The sequence below is a fragment of the Quercus lobata genome, chromosome 4 (assembly GCF_001633185.2).
Source record: "Quercus lobata isolate SW786 chromosome 4, ValleyOak3.0 Primary Assembly, whole genome shotgun sequence".
In the NCBI taxonomy this organism is placed as follows: domain Eukaryota; kingdom Viridiplantae; phylum Streptophyta; class Magnoliopsida; order Fagales; family Fagaceae; genus Quercus; species Quercus lobata.
In genome coordinates, this window is record NC_044907.1 from 95,866,759 (window position 1) to 95,885,309 (window position 18,551).

General features: G+C 34.9%; 1 protein-coding gene across 2 annotated transcripts in view; it reads left to right on the forward strand.

Moving 5' to 3' along the window:
- LOC115986937 (nuclear-pore anchor) overlaps positions 1 to 18,551 on the forward strand; it is a 42,165-nt gene that overhangs the window by 7,565 nt on the left and 16,049 nt on the right. For both annotated transcript variants that reach the window (XM_031110365.1, XM_031110366.1), the window contains exons 9-28: positions 69 to 178; positions 1,431 to 1,551; positions 1,641 to 1,733; positions 2,918 to 2,966; positions 6,617 to 6,720; positions 6,797 to 6,865; positions 7,631 to 7,771; positions 7,886 to 7,990; positions 8,100 to 8,213; positions 8,370 to 8,448; positions 10,391 to 10,434; positions 10,533 to 10,606; positions 14,030 to 14,132; positions 14,294 to 14,428; positions 14,501 to 14,599; positions 14,668 to 14,709; positions 14,819 to 14,872; positions 15,158 to 15,337; positions 15,507 to 15,554; positions 17,513 to 17,563. In XM_031110365.1, coding sequence (XP_030966225.1) covers positions 69 to 178; positions 1,431 to 1,551; positions 1,641 to 1,733; positions 2,918 to 2,966; positions 6,617 to 6,720; positions 6,797 to 6,865; positions 7,631 to 7,771; positions 7,886 to 7,990; positions 8,100 to 8,213; positions 8,370 to 8,448; positions 10,391 to 10,434; positions 10,533 to 10,606; positions 14,030 to 14,132; positions 14,294 to 14,428; positions 14,501 to 14,599; positions 14,668 to 14,709; positions 14,819 to 14,872; positions 15,158 to 15,337; positions 15,507 to 15,554; positions 17,513 to 17,563 — 1,815 coding nt within the window. The remainder of the gene's footprint in view (positions 1 to 68; positions 179 to 1,430; positions 1,552 to 1,640; positions 1,734 to 2,917; positions 2,967 to 6,616; positions 6,721 to 6,796; positions 6,866 to 7,630; positions 7,772 to 7,885; positions 7,991 to 8,099; positions 8,214 to 8,369; positions 8,449 to 10,390; positions 10,435 to 10,532; positions 10,607 to 14,029; positions 14,133 to 14,293; positions 14,429 to 14,500; positions 14,600 to 14,667; positions 14,710 to 14,818; positions 14,873 to 15,157; positions 15,338 to 15,506; positions 15,555 to 17,512; positions 17,564 to 18,551) is intronic.

The following is an 18,551-nucleotide window of genomic DNA, read 5'->3' on the forward strand; positions in this document are numbered from 1 at the left end:
CTTATGCACCTATGTCATTTTAAATGGTTTTTGCTACTCATAGTTATATTCTGTTTTATTTCTTATAGGAGGCAGCAGAGCTGAAAGAAAAACTTGAGAAGTGTGAAGCTGATATTGAAAGCAGTAGAAAATCAAATGAACTGAATCTTGTTCCACTCAGCAATTTCAGTTCAGAAACGTATGCTATTTATTTACTAGTATTTTTGCTAGTTGTCTTGTTATTTTTCTTGAAAGATGGGATGTCTTAACTCTTTACATGTTGATGCTGTTTAATAATTCAATGTTGTGGGATATGTGAATGTGCTTTTAGCATTATTCCATATGCTGCCATACGCAGTGGTAAATCCTCATCTCTTCTGGTCATGATCTTTTCTAGCTTAATTTGGTGTATTGGTAATTTTCAATGTTGTTCTGAGTATATTGGTACAAAAAACATGCAACTTTTGTTTGGACCTGATTAAATGGGAGAAGAGGAGAGAGGGGGGGGGTGGTGTGTGTTAATGCAGCATCCTAATTAAAAAGCTTATTTAGAAACAACTCTCTTTGGAGCTGTTTTTTTAAAGGCAAATGCCTATGGCTTGTATGGATCTTCTGGATAATAGAATTTAGATCTGGTCATTGTCTTTAACATAATTGAGTTTGGTGAACAGTGTTCATAATTATACAATTTTGTCCTCATCTTTACATTTTGGAGGTTTGGTGAGCAGTATATTTGAATAATTTAGTTCATATTGTTTTCTTGATGTGGTGAGGAGAACATAGGATTAGTGTTGAAGAAGGATTTAAGAAGAAATTCTGCAACAAACAAGATTAAAGAAAATAAAAAGATAATAGGATTGAAGTGGGAACAATCAAACATCAATTTCTAGGCTCAAAGAGTTTGTGAAATATTCTAATATGAAATTTCATAAAGTAGATAATAAAAGGTTGCCTACAACGGCTCAAAAAGGCTATTTATAATAGCCTATGGTAATCCTAAAATTATAGCCCTTCATCTTATATATAACAATTAAGGGTCTATTTGGGATCTGCTTATTTTGCTGAAACTAAAATTTTTTTGCTGAAAGTACTGTAGATAAAAGTAAAAGTTAGTTCAAATAGTACAGTGGAACCTATGAATAGTACCAACAATAAGCTGAATAGTAAAATAAACTGGCTTTTTAATTTGGAGCCAAACACACTAAATCTTAAGCATCTAATTTCATTAAAAGTCACATGAACTTTTAAAATACTAAAGACATAATAATAAATAAAACATGACATTGAGAAATAAAAGACAATGGACTAGTGGGCTTTTTTCTTCCTTAGGCATAAATGCTACATAAGATGGTTTGTTTTACAAAGTCACTTTGATTAAATCTTTAGCTGTTGATGTTTATTTAATTTATGCTGATACACTTTTTGTAATTGAGTGTATTGTTTTGTTGTAGATGGATGACTTCATTTGAAACGAATGACATGGTTGAGGATAATCGCATGATTGTCCCCAAGATTCCTGCAGGTGTTTCAGGAACAGCCTTGGCAGCTTCGCTTCTGCGTGATGGTTGGAGTGTGAGTTTTTAACTTTACTTACTTTACTTTTCACTTGTTTCAATTGTAAAGTAAAATTTGTTTTATTTTGCTTGTTTTTTTTTTTTTAGCTGGCCAAAATGTATGCAAAATATCAAGAGGCTGTTGATGCTCAGAGACATGAGCAGTTGGGAAGGAAGCAATCTGAGGCCATTTTGCAGCGGGTATTCTCTTGTGCATATATTTAAGCATAATCTACAAGCTAGGATGATTCTTAACTATTTGCCTAGATTTTAAATGTTAATTTGGATCATAGTTTTAAATGTAATGCCCGCATTTTTGACGATAAGGCGAGAACTTTGAAACATCTAAAATGTTTAATTTTTCGTACTCTGTTTCTTTGGGCTCGTGTTTGGGGGTGGACAAACTGTATTGCTGTATCTGATTTTTTAGTTTCTATTTCTTGTAGCTCTTGATCTTCTTGTATTTGTTTCATTGTTCAAAGTGTTTACCATCGTGAACATGATGTTCAATTTTTTTCAATAAAAGTTTTGTTACCTATCAAAAAAAAAAAAAAAAAATCATAGTTATAATTCATGATTAGAGTTGTTTTTTTCCTTTTTATTTATTTATTTTTATTTTTTGATCTTATAGTGTTATATATTAGAGTTTTCCTTTTTGAGGACTGTTAGTTTTAATAATTTGTGGTATATTCAAGTGCAACCTAACAATACAATACCTATTTTAGAGGAATGGTGATGCAGGACAACCAGAACAAAATGAAATAACAGGAAAATAAAGGGATATAACCTAGGAGTTAGCACCTAAGCTTGGTTTGGAGTCAGCACCAAGTGGGAAAACTACTAAGAGTCAGCACCTAGGGTGGGACTAGAGTCAGCACCATACCACAAGTGACCAAACTGCCATTTTTTTTTTTCATTCATCAAAATATCAACTGTCTCCTCAAGGAGTACAATATGTTGTTTATAAGGATTGCTAAACCCTAGTTCTAATTGGCGTTGGAAACCTTAATTGCCTTATTACAAAAATAACTTTGCTTCCAAATATCAAAATATTAATAGCCTAAGAAACTACTAGGACCTAAAATGTAAAAATACAATTGACTTACAAACATAAATAATACTAAATAAAAATCTTCTTGCATCTCCTGCATCAAATGGTTATTCCATTATAGGGAACTATTTCGTATACCAAATGTACCTATTCTAGGTCCTACTTGAATTTTGTAATATTGCTCTTATTGTTAGTTTAACCTGGCTTTTCTAGTGTCATATACTACCTTATTGTCAACTGTTGATGTCGTTTTTTATTTCAATTTGTTGTTGAATAATGCCATTTTCTATCTGTACTACTTAAGGCTTAGTGTGGCTAATATGTTCTTTGGCAGGTCTTATATGAATTAGAGGAGAAAGCGGAAGTCATTTTGGAAGAAAGAGGTATTTGCTAACATTGAATTCATTATTGAGAAGCTTACCTTTCCCCCCACCCACCCTCACCCCGCCTTAACAATGTAGGTTGAATTTAGTCTATTGTTGATTATGTTCACTGCCTGTGAATTGCATAATGTAGAAATTCTTTTAATTTTTCTTTTATAAAATCACTCCACGATTAACATGGTAATACTTGGAGTTTATATTTGGTCTGGTGAAAGGTATACCACATGGTAATACTAGGAAGAGTGTTTGGAAGGCCAAGGCTTCTACAAGAGTGGTTTTTATTTTTTAAATCGGCATAATTGTTGGGAAAAATTCTAATGATAGACAACCTGAAGAAGCATTGGGCTGAATGAAAAGGATAAGAGATTGAGGGCTCAAAATTGTGTTATAATTTGGAGATGTGATGTGTGTCTTCGATAGATGAAAATGGAATTCATTGACAGAGCTGTAGTAAGGAGTCTTTGGGGGTGCCTGTTTGTGGATTGGGATTTTTGGAAGCAGATGGGGCTTCGAGTGGCATAGCGGTACTGTGGGATAGGAGAGTTGTGGAGAAAATGGCTGTTGCCAAAGGTGATTACTCTCTTTCTTGCAGGTTTAGATGCGCGGAAGCCTGGAAGGAAACTTTGAGTGGGTTTTTTCCGAGGTTTACAACACCAACCAGCGGGCTGTCGTAAAACTGTTGTGGGTGTGAACAATTGGTGGGATTACCTTGGTGCTTTGGTGGGGATTTTAATCTCACTAGATTCCCGAGTGAGGGTGATGGAAAGGAGGTTTACTCTGGCTATGGGGAGTTTTTGTAATTTCATTGCCGAACAGTGGTTGGTGGATTTACCATTATTGGGAGGAAGGTTCACTTTGTCTATTAATCAGGAAACTCCTTCCATGTTCAGATTTGATCTGTTCTTGATTACACCATATTCATATATACATTTCCCAGCTTAGTCCAGCATTTGATTTCTCGTATGTTCTCGGACCATTCTCCTATGGAATTAACTACGGTAAGTCTCATCTTAAGTTTTAAAATATGTGGTTGAAGTTGAGTAGTTTTGTGGATACAGAAAAATAGTGGTGGGAAGCCTATCATTTTCAACTGAGTTTTAATTTATCCCAGAAGTTACGAGCTATAAAGCAGGATTTAAAGCAGTGGAACAAAGAAGATTTAGAGATATAGGGGTTAGGAAGACTAAGTTACTTAAAAGTGTTTTTTAGTAACAAAACTGGATGTGTGTGAAGAGTTGCAAGCATTATTTTGAGGAGCCTGTGATGAGAAAAATTTTAGGCCTATTAACTTAATTGGTAGCATGTATAAAATTTTAGCCAAGTTTTTGGCCAACAGGTTGAGGGGAGTATTATGGAGGATTTTGTCTCAATCACAAAATTCTTTTATTTAAGGTAGATAGATCTTGGATTCAGTTTTGATTGCGAATGAATGTGTGGATAGAGTACCAGGCATCGTGTGTAAACTAGATCTAGAGAAGGCGTATGATCACGTGACAATTTCTGTCACATATGCTGTGGAGTTGTGGTTATCTAGAGTGGTGAAGGAGATGGATTTATTTTTGTATCTCTATAGTTTGATTTCCATTCTAGTGAATGAGTGCCCAAGTGGTTTCTTTCATAGTTCATGGGGGTTATGTCAAGGTGAACTCCTGTCGTCACCATTATTTGTAATTATGATGGAGGCGTTGAGTAGAATTCTTTCAAAGGTAGTTGAAGGACGTTATACTCAACGGTTAACAGTGGGTGAAGGGTAGGTGAGCCGACAATTTCCCATGTATTGTTTGTAGATGACACCTTGATTTTGTGTGGGGATGATCTAGAACAAATTGACTATCTGAAATGCTTCTTGTTGTGTTTTAAAACTGTGTTTGGATTGAAGATTAATTTAAACAAGTTAGAAATGGTCCCAATTGAAGAGGCTCCAGCCTTGCCTGCTTTGGCTAAGATCTTTGGTTTCAAGATTTGTTCATTGCCCCTTTTTCTTAGGTTGGTATAGGTTATATGTTGGGAAAAACTCCAATATAATATTTGGGTTTACCGTTAGGGGCCAGATATAAGTCCAAAGCCATTCGGGATCAGATCTTGAAGAAGATGGAATAGAGGTTAGCAGGCTGGAAGAAGTTATATTAGTCAAAGAGTGGCTGAGTAACTCTGGTTAAGAGTATGCTCTTTACTCTTCACACATATTTCCTTTCCCTGCATCCTGTACTAGTTAGTATTGCTTGTTGTTTTGAGAAGTTGCAACAGGATTTTTTGTGGGGTGGTCTCGGTGAGGAAAGTTAGATTCATTTAGTCAATTGGAAGACGGTTAGTGAGCTGATTTGTGTTGGTGGTTTGGGTATCAGAGCCTTTAGTCCTTTCAAGTCATGCATTTTTGGGGAGTGGTTATGGCGTTATGTGATGGAGACTTATACTTTATGGAGGAAAAAAAATTGCAATGAAATATGGGTATGAGGTGGGTAATTGGGTTACAGGGGTGCTTAAAGAACCGTAAGGTGTGTTTCTTTGGAAGCATATTTGTAATGGGTGGGGGAGCTTCATTAGTTTTGTTATGTTTGAGGTGGGCACTGGTAATCATGTTCATTTTTTTGGAGGGATTTATAGTGTGGGTAGGTGGTACTTTTGGAAGCCTTTCCACCTCTATTTTGTATAGCCTGCAACAAAGAGGCTTTTGGTGGCGGACTATCTAAGTCGGCCTAATGGTGTCCATCATTGGGATGTTTTGTTCACTAGAGATCTAAATGATGGGGCTCTTAACAGTATTTTTTTGTTCTTATCTATTCCATTGAAATTAATAGGGATGGTGAAGATCATATGCAATGGATCCCTAATTGGGGTGGCAGTTTTGAGGTTTAGTCCTATCAGGTTCTCCCTATGAGTTGAGCACTTTCTTCCATGGAGTACGTGGAAGGCTAAGGTTCCAACTAAGGTTGCCTTTTTCACATGGGCAGTAGCTGAAGAGAAAATCCTCACCATGGACAATCTTCAAAAATGCAATTTTTTGTTGTTTTCTGGTGTTGTTTGTGTAAGATCAATGGGGAGTCTTCAGACCATCTACTACTTCACTGTGTGTGTGCCTATGATATATGATCTATGGTATTCTGTTTGTTTGGGATTTAGTTGGTAATTCCAGATAGAGTGGTGGATTTGTTGGCATGCTGATATGGAGTTTTGGGAGACATCTCTGTATTGATGTATGGAGGGCAGCTCCCCCGTCTATTATGTGGACCATCTGGAGGGAGTGGAACAAACACACTTTTGAAGGGGTTGAAACCTCGTCTTTGGTTTTGAAATTATTCTTTCTTTGTTATCTTCACAACTGGATGGATTCTTTCATTAGTCACTCTTTTTTCCACACTGGAGGAGTTCCTTGACTTCTGTACATTTTGATTTTTTTTTTTTTGGGTAGCTTCCCCTGTATGCTGCTTGTGTGTATCTTATTACTGCTATTCCTTCTTAAAATTTGTTCTTGTGGTCCTCATACGATTAGGTGGCTGCCAATGCTTGCTATTCCTTAAAATTTGTTCTTCTATTTATCTTTTTTAGTTTTAGATGATAGCTTTTCATGTATCTCTTGTGTGCATCCTGTGTCGTGTATCTTTCAATGAAATTACTTATCAAAAGACTTAAAGTAATTGACATTTATGTAGTGGAACACGAGAGAATGGCAGAGGCATACTCTATGATCAACCAAAGACTACAAAATTCCCTGTCTGAAGAGGCCAACTTAGAGAAAACCATCCAAGAATTGAAGGTTTGTGAAATGTTTAGCAAAATTATTGGTCCTAATTATATCTTTCATTGGTTGTTCTGACCCTTAGAATTTTTAGGCTGACTTGAGGAGGCATGAACGTGACTATAATCTTGCTCAGAAAGAGATTTTTGACCTCCAGAAACAGGTAAAAGTAGCATTCTCGGTTCTGATGATTGTTTATTTACTTAATATGGTTTCATTGTTCTGTCTTATCTCCATTGTTGATTATACTTGCTATAAATGTTAGCATTTAGTTGATATTAATGATATATATATATATATATATATTTTTTTGCATTAAGTTAAATGAAAATTATACAGTTAGATCCTTCTCTTTGCATTAGTTGATATTAATGATATATATTAATGATTATACTTCCTTCAATTGCTTTATTAATTACCCTATGTTTGTGCTTTAATAAAGTGAACCTGGTTTTGATATGTTTATCTTCATTATACTTTAAGTATCACAACTACAACAACCCCCCCCCCCCCACACCTTCTTTAACTACAACTAAACAGCCTGTCTTTAACTTGTTGGGATATAGTGAAAAAATTTTCAGACATGCATCCAGGCATACTGGAGTTTTTGACTTGTCTTGCACTAACAGAGTCTTTAGAAGTGCCTGTTACAGTGTATTGCAGTTGGATGAGCTCTAGCTCTTATAATATGTTCTATATTTACTAACAATATGACATAATTTTCTGTAAATTTTTTTGGGTAAGTTATACTCATACTCAGTGGGTCTTGAACACATGACCTCAACCTCCATCCCATTATAATGGGAGAATGAAGTGCCAATTGAACTATATTTCGTTGTCATTTTCTGTTTGTCTGTTGACAGTGCGTTTAATAGTAGTATTCTGTGCAAGTGTACAATTCTAATGTTGTTGGATGATAATTTTTTAGGTGACTGTTCTTCTTAAGGAATGTCGAGATATACAACTTCGTTGTGGATCTACAGGGCTTGATGGTCTTGATGATGGTACAACTGCTGTTGGTGGGACAAATTTGGAGTCTGATACTGAAAAAGTCATTTCAGAACGCCTTGTGAGTTTGTTGCTTGTTCTTTCTTCGGCATGACTTCTTACACTTGTGTGCTTTTCCTTGGTGTAGAAGTAATTGACATATGTTTACTGTGCTTTTGAATAAAAATGTAAACAGTTGACATTTAAGGACATAAATGGATTAGTTGAGCAGAATGTCCAACTAAGGAGTCTCGTTCGCAGTCTTTCTGATCAGGCTCAACGTAGAGAGATGGAGTTCAAGGTTGGTTGGAAAAACTTCTTGTCTGTTTATGTAATGCTTTGCTTGTTTGGAAAAATTGTACTTTTGCACTTGAAAATCTATTTCATACTTTTCTGTTTGCTAATTGCAGGAAACATTTGAAATGGAGCTCAAAAAGCATACTGATGAAGCTGCATCTAAGGTTGCTGCTGTGTTACAAAGAGCTGAAGACCAAGGGCGCATGATTGAATCCCTTCACACCTCTGTATGCTTTTATTACAGCCCGACTTTTATTTTGTTGCTTGCCTGCTATTTATTAATGCTACTCTATTGCCGCCACTGCTATTACTCCTACTGTTGTGACAAGCTGCTAGTGATATAACTTTTTTAATTTATATCTTACATCCCATTTTCTTCTTAGGTTGCAATGTACAAAAGGTTATATGAAGAGGAGCATAAACTTCAATCATCTCTGCCCCATTCTGCAGAGCTTGGTTCAGGTCTCTGCTTTTGTTCTCCCTCCCTCCCACGCCCTCTCTCTCTCTCTCTCTCTCTCTCTCTCTCTCTCTCTCACATGACTGTTAATCATTTTGTTTCTTAAACTTCCAAACAAAGTTTCTAGGCCTACATTTATGCATTACTAATCACAAAGGTGTTCCAATTTTGTTTTGAAGTGAAACCTGGTGGAGGTTATTGATATAAACTGTTTTGTTTTTCTTTCCCCTTTAAGTTTTTATTTGGCATCTTATTTATGGGTTTTGGAAGCCATTTCTATGGTGCATTAATCCTGGTTATTAAAAGAACAAAAGAAAAAGAAGAGGAATAGTTACTCATGGTTGAATGTGGGTGTTAGCTTGGTGCTAGCTATTACCAAACAGGGGGATTTCTTGGAGTGCAAACAGCCTGGGGTTCTTTCCTTCTTCAGGTGTCTAGGGGAATGGGCACGACTCGTTTGAGTTTGATTATTCTATAATTACATGTTGAGATATGCCAGATCTTGGAGATAAAAAATTTTCATCTAAGAGGCTTTTTGTGCTAGTAGTTTCATTAATGGAATTTGGATTGTACTAAGTGTGCCTTTGGTTCCAAATTAAAAAGTCAGCTTATTTTATTATTCAGCTTATTTTTGCTACTATTTATGGGCCCCACTGCACTTTTTGATACTATTCATTGGTCCTACTGTACTATTTCAGTTAACTTTTACATTTATCTACAGTACTTTCAGCAAAAAGTTTTTAATTTCAGCAAAATAAGTAAATCCCAAACAGACCTTAAATAGATTCTTGTGTTTGGTAATGAGGAGGTGGATTTTTTTAGCTAAAGGGGTTTACTAATACGTTGTGTGGTGTCTTCTACCTTCCATGAAAGAGGATTTTTTCCCCCTGGATGATTGGCTCGTTCCTCCCATTTTGTTTTGTTATTCGGTCGCAATGTTTAGTGCTACTGAAATATGGGAAAATACAGAAACTTTACTGGTAAAAATATTATACTGAAACAAATTGACCCTTAATTGATCTTTTCTATTAATTCTTTTACCAAAATATCGCTTCCAACATGATAACAACTCTATCGTAGAGTAAGACATTATCCAAAGAAACAGCAAAAAATCTTAAAACCAAAGACCACATTGAAGAAATTGAAAAATAAGTTTAAGTTCATCTCGAGTTATCTCAAAAATAAAACCTTCAGCCTGGGCAGGGAGAATTTGTAAGCATTTAAATTTGTCATTTGTCAGTTAAGTGTGAGATCCATAAAAGTAGGAACCTTTCTGGAAGAGTTGCAAATATTGATGGCAAGAAATTGTCTTGTTTGGCTATTGTGTAATTGTCAGATCAAGTGGGAATATAGAGAATGACTCCATGGTTAGTACTTCCAGTAATTTTTCACATGCTAGTTCCAATGCCAGTTGAGATTGGATGGGTCTGCTGCCATATCTTTCTTTAGTTCCACTCAAAAAGTATCACTGTTGCATTCAAACTTTGTAAAAGCTCTAGCACGACTGTTATGCTAAATCTATCAACTTCTATAGAAGAACTTACGAAAAGAAAGGAATTGTCTGTAAATACAGTACCATGAAAGATCGTTAATGATTTTTGTTGATAATATCATATGTTATCTTCGATTTCTCTCTTTCTGTTTTTTGTCCTTTGTTTTTGGTTTTTGGTTTTTGGATATCTTGTTATTCCTTTAATAACGGTGTAGCAATCTGAGCCTCTGATTGTAAATTCTGTCATCTAGTTGGAAGCTGCAATGCAACTAGCATATAGGAAGGTCATCTATGATTGTATCATTATTAGTTGGCCTGACTTCTGCTGTGATTAAGTTCGTAGTGCTGTGCATCCTTTATGTATTGTTATAATTTTTCTGTATTGGGTATATAATTCAATCTATTATATATATTTTTTAATGTGTGTGCTTACATAATTAAATTGGTTGTTGCAGACAATAGGAGGACTGATTTAAAGCTTCTTCTCGAAAGATCTCAGGTATGTTACCAAGGATGTTATCTGAGAAATGGACCTATGAGATATGATTATTACTCCATACTTTCTAACATTATCATCAAAATATACAAATTATATAGGAAGCTTCTAAAAAGGCCCATGAGCAGGCTGTGGAACGGGTGAAATGTCTTGAAGAGGAATTGTCAAAATCTAGGTACAGTTGCTATCTTCTGACTTCGGCATATACTTTTGTATCACAAACTTTGATTTGTTTGTGTGAAACTTCATATTTATTTTGCTTTGTGGAGAAAAAGGAGGTGTAACTTAATTCTTTCTAAAAGGCATTTTCTTAGCATCAGCCTTTTCTTTTATCATTAGTTTCAGCTTGTATTTCATATTAGAAGTCTTAAATTAAATTTTTTATAAATACTAGTTGTAGGTGCACTGTGCATGCAAAAATAGAATAAATAATTTTTGAAAAAAAAAAAAAAAGAAGCCTTAATGGGTTTTTATTAATTGCAAGAAAAGTCAGATAGATATTGGCAATTTCTAGGAAGAAAGAGAGAGGAGTGTTGAAAGAGATCAATTGGTTATAAAAAATTTTATTTGCTTTTATCGCGGTCACCAAATTCTTATGATGATATGAAATGTTGTAAATGTTTTATTTTGGGAAGTAGTTGTGATTACAGTACCTTTTGGAGTTTCTTTTGATAAATTATAAAAAAAAAAAAAAAGAACTACACAAGCTTTCTCTTGTTGGTAGTAGAGATTTATTTATTTATTTAATTTTAAAAATTCAACAGACAATATTGCTTTGGCATCTTTTGTATTAGGGTTAATTGCACTTTAACCACCTATGGTTTGTTCTAAGTTGAGTATTCGTGGTTTAAAAAGTGTCACTTTACTCACCTGAGGTTAGCTACGTTAGACATCCATTATCCACCTCATTACTTCCATTGTTAAAAACAAAAAAAAATAAAAATAAAAAAGAATTTCAAAAAATAAGAGAAATTAAGATTAAAAAGTTAGGTTTTTGTAAAAAAACAAAGTACAAACACGTTTTCATCAATCTCCTAATCCCATTTGATACTTGTGATCTGCTATAGATTTTGGATCCTTTATATCCCTATGTATCCATCCAGTTGTTTTTGTTGTCTATTTCATATTCAAAACACTTTAATTAATACCAAACCATTCAAACAAGGAGACAACGGTAAGTATGGAAGCAAGTTGAACCCTTCTATTTTTTTTAATGAGCTTTACATAGATTGGCTTTGATGAACCTATAGAAGCTTTAGGATTTGGAAGGAACGCAATCGGCGGACGTTTGAGGATTTGGATAGGTCTGAGGACCAAATGCTTGCTCTTTTTTCTAGTTCCCTTTTTGACTGGGTTAGGGCTTGGGGACTCACATCTAGTGACTCTCTTCCTCTTTTCCTTAGCTCTCTTTCTTTGTAATTAATTTTTTTTTTTTTGTTTTTTGTTTTCTGCTTTTCTATTTTTTGTACTTTTGTTATGCTGGTGCTTTGTTGCATCTAGCAGTTTTTTGAATATATTTTTTCTTACCTATCAAAAAAAAATATAGAAGCTTTACATTACTGTTATGTTTCTTTTTGCAATCATCAATTCTTCAATAGAACTTGAAGAAATTTGTAAAAGCATAAAAAGAGAACTTTTAAATCTGCCTATTTAGATCTAGATTGGAGACAGAAACTAGATGTCAGCCATTATCGAGGTGGAAGACACTTAGAGATTAATAATCTAAATAATTACATAGGAACTGTCAAGGACTTTTTTTTTTTTTTATAAACAGATTCCGTACTAGATTTCTATAGAGATTTTATTGAAGACCAAAGTTATTTTATAAGTGGATCCGACCATCCACATGTAAAAGATTTGCTTGTCATGCTAAGCATAAAAGGAAATTCAGAAACACAGTAATGGTCGGCTACTGCTAACCATTTTTTCGCTTTAGGGAAAAAATATATATATATATTTTCCTGATTTCCTTTTTGAGTTTAATTATGAATTCCTCGCTATATTTATTCTTCCCTGATCAATCTCCCAAATTAAGAGTAAACACGTTTTCATAAAAAAGTTGGGGTTCTTGATTTTTTTCAAAACCCCAACTTTTGATCTTGAATTTATTTATCTATTTAATGGCAATAGTGAAGGTGGGTAACGGATGTCTAATGGAGCTGAACTTAAGTGAGTAAAGTGACACTTTTTAAACCATGGATAGACAACTTTAAAACGGGGCAAACCACAGATGGGAAAGTGCAATTAATCCTTTGTAGCACTATAAGGTCCTTTCTCGCTTAGTTTCGCTAATTGAATATATTTTTAATTTCAGCTTTTTTATTTTTTGTGCTCTTTTTTCCTCTTTGGCATGGTTCAAAGGTAATTTAATATATACTCTACAATTAATTCTAAATCTGATAGCAAAATTTAACATTTTGTGCTTTGTTATTTTTGTTTTATTGTCTATTTCCAAAAAAGAATTTTGCTCTTGATGTAGTACCTTCTCTTTCTGCTCTTGATTACATTAATATTCTTATTGGTTATCTTGATTGAATTGCTGTTTTCTTGCTTAATGGTGGTGTTTTTGAATTTTGAGTTTGGTCACAAGCATTATCAAATGGTCTTCTTTTCCCTTTGAAATACAATTTCTCAAAAAAAGAAAAAAAAAAAAGAAAAAAAAAGAATGTAATAAGATAATATGAGTTGATCATTATAGTTTTAGTCTGTCTTTGCCCCCAATCCCTATACTCATGTTTCATGACTTATGGGAAGAAAGGATGTAAAGTTTTGGATCTCCAAAATCACTGTATACTGTCAGTATAACATGTTTCATACTGGGCAAAATAGGAACAGAGGTGCTCAGGGGTAGTCCAGGCTTGGTTGGGATTCAAACCAGTACTCTATCTGATCCCTTAGGGTGGGGAACTTTGCCAACTGTTGCCAATTGATGGATCAAGTGAAACAGTCTGCACCCCACTTTTGTACGGACAGTTGGCCCTTGGATGAATCATTGGGTATGGATCTTTTGTGTTTTGCAGCACTGGAAACTCTCTCATGTCGGCACAGCCTAACATATGGAGAAGAGAGAACTCCCAAGTCCCAACACTGCCTCTATGTAATTAGTAAACCAGTCAAACAGGAAATTCCAGACTAATTTTTTATTAGACTTGCCAATCCTATTAACTTCATACTATTATATTTAAGGCTAAAATGCAAATTGGAGTCTCTAATTTGGCTGAAATTCATTTCAGTCCTTGAACTTTACTTTCGTTCAATTGGGTCCTTTAATTTCAATTTTATTCAATTCAAGCCTTTTGTCCAATTTTGTTAAAAAATTGCAAAGATGGTGAGCAAAATAAAACACAAAAGAATGAAAAACAGCAAATCTGTAGATGACTGAGCGAAAAACAGCAATTCAAGCCTTTTTTTTTTTTGGGTGATTGATGATTGATGTTTAATTTTTTATTGGTTAAATTTAGTTGATCATCCTCTTCATAATCGTGAGCACAATCATCTCTTAATTATATTAGATTGTAGCTTTCCGTCTGTTTTTTTACCTGCCGTCTACCTTGTATAAGATGTTGCTCATTCAAGATGTTTGGTATTTGATTCTTAGGAGTGAGATTATATTATTACGATCGGACCGTGACAAGTTGGCCCTGGAATCTAATTTTGCTAGAGAGAGACTTGAAAGCTTTATGAAGGAATTTGAGCATCAGGTGATCATATTTTTTGAAAAAATTTCCCTTCTCTATGTGTATGTGTGTGTGGGTTTCTCCAACCTCCCTCCCCATGATTTTGTCCCATTTATTATATTTCATACATGGCGTTGCATATCATGCCTGATTTGTGGTGTTACATGTGATGTATAATATACCAGAGAAATGAATCGAATGGCATTTTAGCTAGAAATGTGGAGTTTTCGCAATTAGTTGTTGACTACCAACGAAAGCTGCGTGAAAGTTCTGAATCTTTGCATGCTGCTGAGGAACGTTCTCGGAAGCTGACTATGGAGGTAAAAATTTCTTCAACTTCTCTTTTGATATCTCCTTTGATAATACTCATATCATATCTTGAAATTCAATAGGTATCCATTTTAAAGCAAGAAAAGGAAATGTTATCAAATGCTGAGAAGAGAGCTTGCACTGAAGTTTGTAGTTTGTCAGAGAGGGTGCATCGTCTACAGGTTAAGGTTATGGCAATTTGACTTTTTATACTTTAGTGTAGTGCTTGTTCTTATATAACTGTATGCAGGCTAGCTTGGACACTATTCAAAGTGCTGAGGAAGTTCGTGAGGTAGCACATCTTGTTTATCTTTTGCGTATTCTTTTTTCCCCTTCCATAAATGGTGGAACATGGACTTGGCATTTGGTTATATGGTTTGATTTCTTCTTGTGTCCTGCAGGAGGCAAGAGTTGCTGAGAGGAGAAAACAAGAGGAGTATGTTAAGCACGTTGAGGTTTGTTTCCATTACTTATGGAGTTACATTGTCAATTGTTCTATGTTGACTAGCTAGAGTTTCTCATTCAGTTGCTCTTTTTATTTAAACGCTGTCCTCTGGATTTCCTTTTAGTGATGTTTCATGGTTGTTGCTTGGAATTATTATTCTCTTGATGGTGATGGCAAATGTTAATTCTGTTGCATTCCCATGCCTTAATTTCATGTGAATTTATTTTGTTTTAAAGTTCGTGATGATAAAGAATAAGACTTAACTATATACCATTATCTGAAATGGCATTTTTAGAGGGAATGGGCTGAGGCTAAGAGAGAGCTGCAAGAAGAGCGGGGTAATGTTCGAAACCTCACAGTAGATCGTGAGCAGACCCTAAAAAATGCAATGAGACAAGTTGAAGAAATGGGAAAAGAGTTGGCTGATGCTTTGCGTGCTGTCGTGGCTGCTGAATCCAGAGCTGCTGTTGCTGAGGTCTTTACTTCCTACTAGTTTTTTGTTTTTGTTTTGAATCCTCACTTATTATAGTAGTGTGTTATTACACCCTAAACTCTATGTCTATTGTTATTTAAAAATTTGAGCTGGATCATGCTTTCAAGCCCACCGTTTTATTTGTGCTTACTCATTTTGTATGATCACTCAGGCGAAACTGTTGGATCTAGAGAGAAAAAGCAAATCTTCAGATGCTATGGTATATCTTCTTATTCTCGACGTTTTCTTAAAGTTGAAGAATTACCTTATCATCGGAATTTTGCATCTTGAAGCATTCTTTTCCCTGTGTTTGTAGGGTTTTTTTTTTTTTTTTTTGGGTCTTCAACATTGCTATCTGTGTGAAGATATTATGTGATATTCTTACTAAAGAAAAAGTGTTGAAAAGCTGTGGATAATAGATCTATATGCATTTGAAATGGCAATGTTGTGGTTCTTAAAGAGATTTAGGGGTGTTTCTTTCCATAGATTTTCATTACCATTTGTCTCCTTTTGAGATGAATTGTTCATGTGCAGAATCAGCTTTTGGTGTTGTTTTAATGGGTTGAAGTAGGGAAAAAAGGGGGGGGGGGGGTTACTATTGTAACATTCTAATTGATGTAATCGGTGTCTGAACCAATACATTACTGGAAATTTTTATGGCAAATGGACGTAATCTAAATCCGGTCCTTGATGGATAGTGTCAGGACATTTGTAACATGGTTCAGTTCATTCATGCAGACTCAAGTGAGGGCTGGCAGGTTAAAAATTGACTTGTTGCCTGTTTGGAAGTTTAGAGAGGGAGGGGAGTAGAGGGGAGGAGAGTAGTGGGAAGGAGAGTAAAGGAGAATGGTTACTCTCCACCTTGTTTGGATGTTTTTAAAATTAGTAAGGAGGAAGGGAATAATTAGCCCTTCCCCTTATTTGGATGTTTTAAAAATTATGATGGAAATGAGAATAAATGATTTAAATAGACAAATTTACCCCTATTTGAAAATAAACTTGTAACATTGATTTATGATTAATTTGTTAGATTAAATAATTATTTAATCAACATTGAATTTCTGAGTTTCACTATTCCAACTTTATTGTAAAATCTTTTCCCTTCAAAACTATTTCCAACACATCAACTATCCCTATAAAAAAAATCCTTACATAAATTCCCATCGAAATGAGCAAAACCAAAGGTTTAAGCAAATAAAACAGCAAACTTCAAAATTCTTTTTCCACTACTTTACTCAATTTTCTCACCAACCAAACAGTACCCCACCAAAAAAAAAAAAAAATCAACGAACCTCAATGATATCATGCAAGTGGATAATATTATTTTGCAATTTCTATAACCTTAATCCGCTTGAGGATGAAGATCTCTGAACCTCAAGAAATTGCAAGAGTCTCTCATGTCGGAGATCTTCATCCTCAACATCAATGATATCGTGCAAGAAATTGTAATTTCTTGTTGAGTCAACCCATAGCGATTTCCTTGATCGCTACCTCGGTTCCATGAACTCGGTGCCTCGCGTGCCACACCACCGAGAACGACCTGGACCTGATTTGCCGACCCACCCAGTAGTCTCCGACCACTCTGCCCCTCCCTGTTCCCTGAGCCATTCTTGAAATTCCAAATACAAACCCTAGAATCCGAACTTGGAACCGAGCTCCGAATACAAAAACAATGGATCTTCTAGTATTTGACCCGAATTGATGAATGATTAGAGAGAGAGAGAAATAGATAAAAAGAGAATAGAAGAAGAGAATGATTTGTATTCAATTTTTTTTTTTCATTCACGTTTAAATTTTCTTAGGAAACAAACAAAAATTATTTATATAAATGGTTTGTAATTTTGTTAATTTAAAAAGGGTAAATTGGAAAATTCATTTGGTCAATAATTTTTTTACTCTCCTCTCCCTCCAAATCTCTCCAATTTGGAGGAATTAAAAATGAGGGGTTAGAGGTAGTTGAAACCCCTCCAAACCCCTCTCCCTCCTCCTTTAAAAAACTTCCAAACAAAGTAATTGAACTACTCTCCCTCCCTCTACTCTACTCTCCCTTCTTTTTTAAACATCCAAATAGGCCCTTAGTTGAAGTATCCTATAAGGGATAGGCGTTACCATGGAAAAATATAATTCAGTAACTATGTTTTGTTATTTAATTTTGTTTTGTCTTTTGTGTGGATGCAGGATGTTCAGGTGGATGGTGGGAATGAACCCTCGTCTTTCTCGAGCAATGAGGTCAGTGTTTTTTGTTATCTATCTAATTGATCTTTGAATAGTACTTTTAGGATGTGCAGCTAGTGTTTGTCTGACCTGTTAACTTTGACTTATGTGTCTTCTGTGCCTTTTTTATTGGGGGAATTATTTTGTCTTATAATTTAGAGAATTGAACCCTATCATCTGTTCTCCAGTATATCTCATTGGAGGCACCTGTTTCTCATTTTTTGTCTTTTATGTTTTCTACATTGCTTAGCTACTACTGCTTCCTGTTTGGTTTTTGGTTTTCTATGTGTTTTGATAGTTCTCTGGTCTTCCTAGCAACGGCAATGTTTGTAAAGATGCATTAAAGTCATGAAAATTGTTTATGGAGGTGTTGGAGCCCTCAGCAAATAGAATAGAATAATGAATAAGTGAGGATTCAAAACAAAAACAAAAAACTAACTACTATAATAAGTGAGGATTTTTGTTTTATGCATCTTATTATAGTAGGTCTTTACTTCCTACAAGAGTTGAAGGGGGAATGTGCTTATAAAGACACAAACTTGTGGAAGTGTTGAAAGTCTTCCATTTATGAAAAATAACGAGGGGGCATTTTTGGCAATGTTTAGATAACATCTGATGCCAGTTATTTACTATTTCTGTTAAGACTGTTGTGGAGACAACAATGGGCTACATGCTATGGGTAAATCTCCAGATTCCTGTGGCCACTTTCTCTAAATTCTGAGGACTTGTGGATAGAGTCTGTGCATTATTTAGGTGCTACATAGTGTAGGAGCCTGGACCTTTTGCTGGATAGTTGTAACTTTAATGACCTTAAAGCTTTTTTCTTTGTCGTTTCCTTAGTACACTGCCTGTGTGCTTTGGTTCCTTGAATAGTTTATCTTTTTTGCAATTAAGCTTATTTACTTATTAAATAAATGATACTAATGCATGTATCCTTATTTAGTATATTTGTTTCTTTTTAAGAAGCCAACATAGCAATGCCATATTCAATATTAGACTGTAT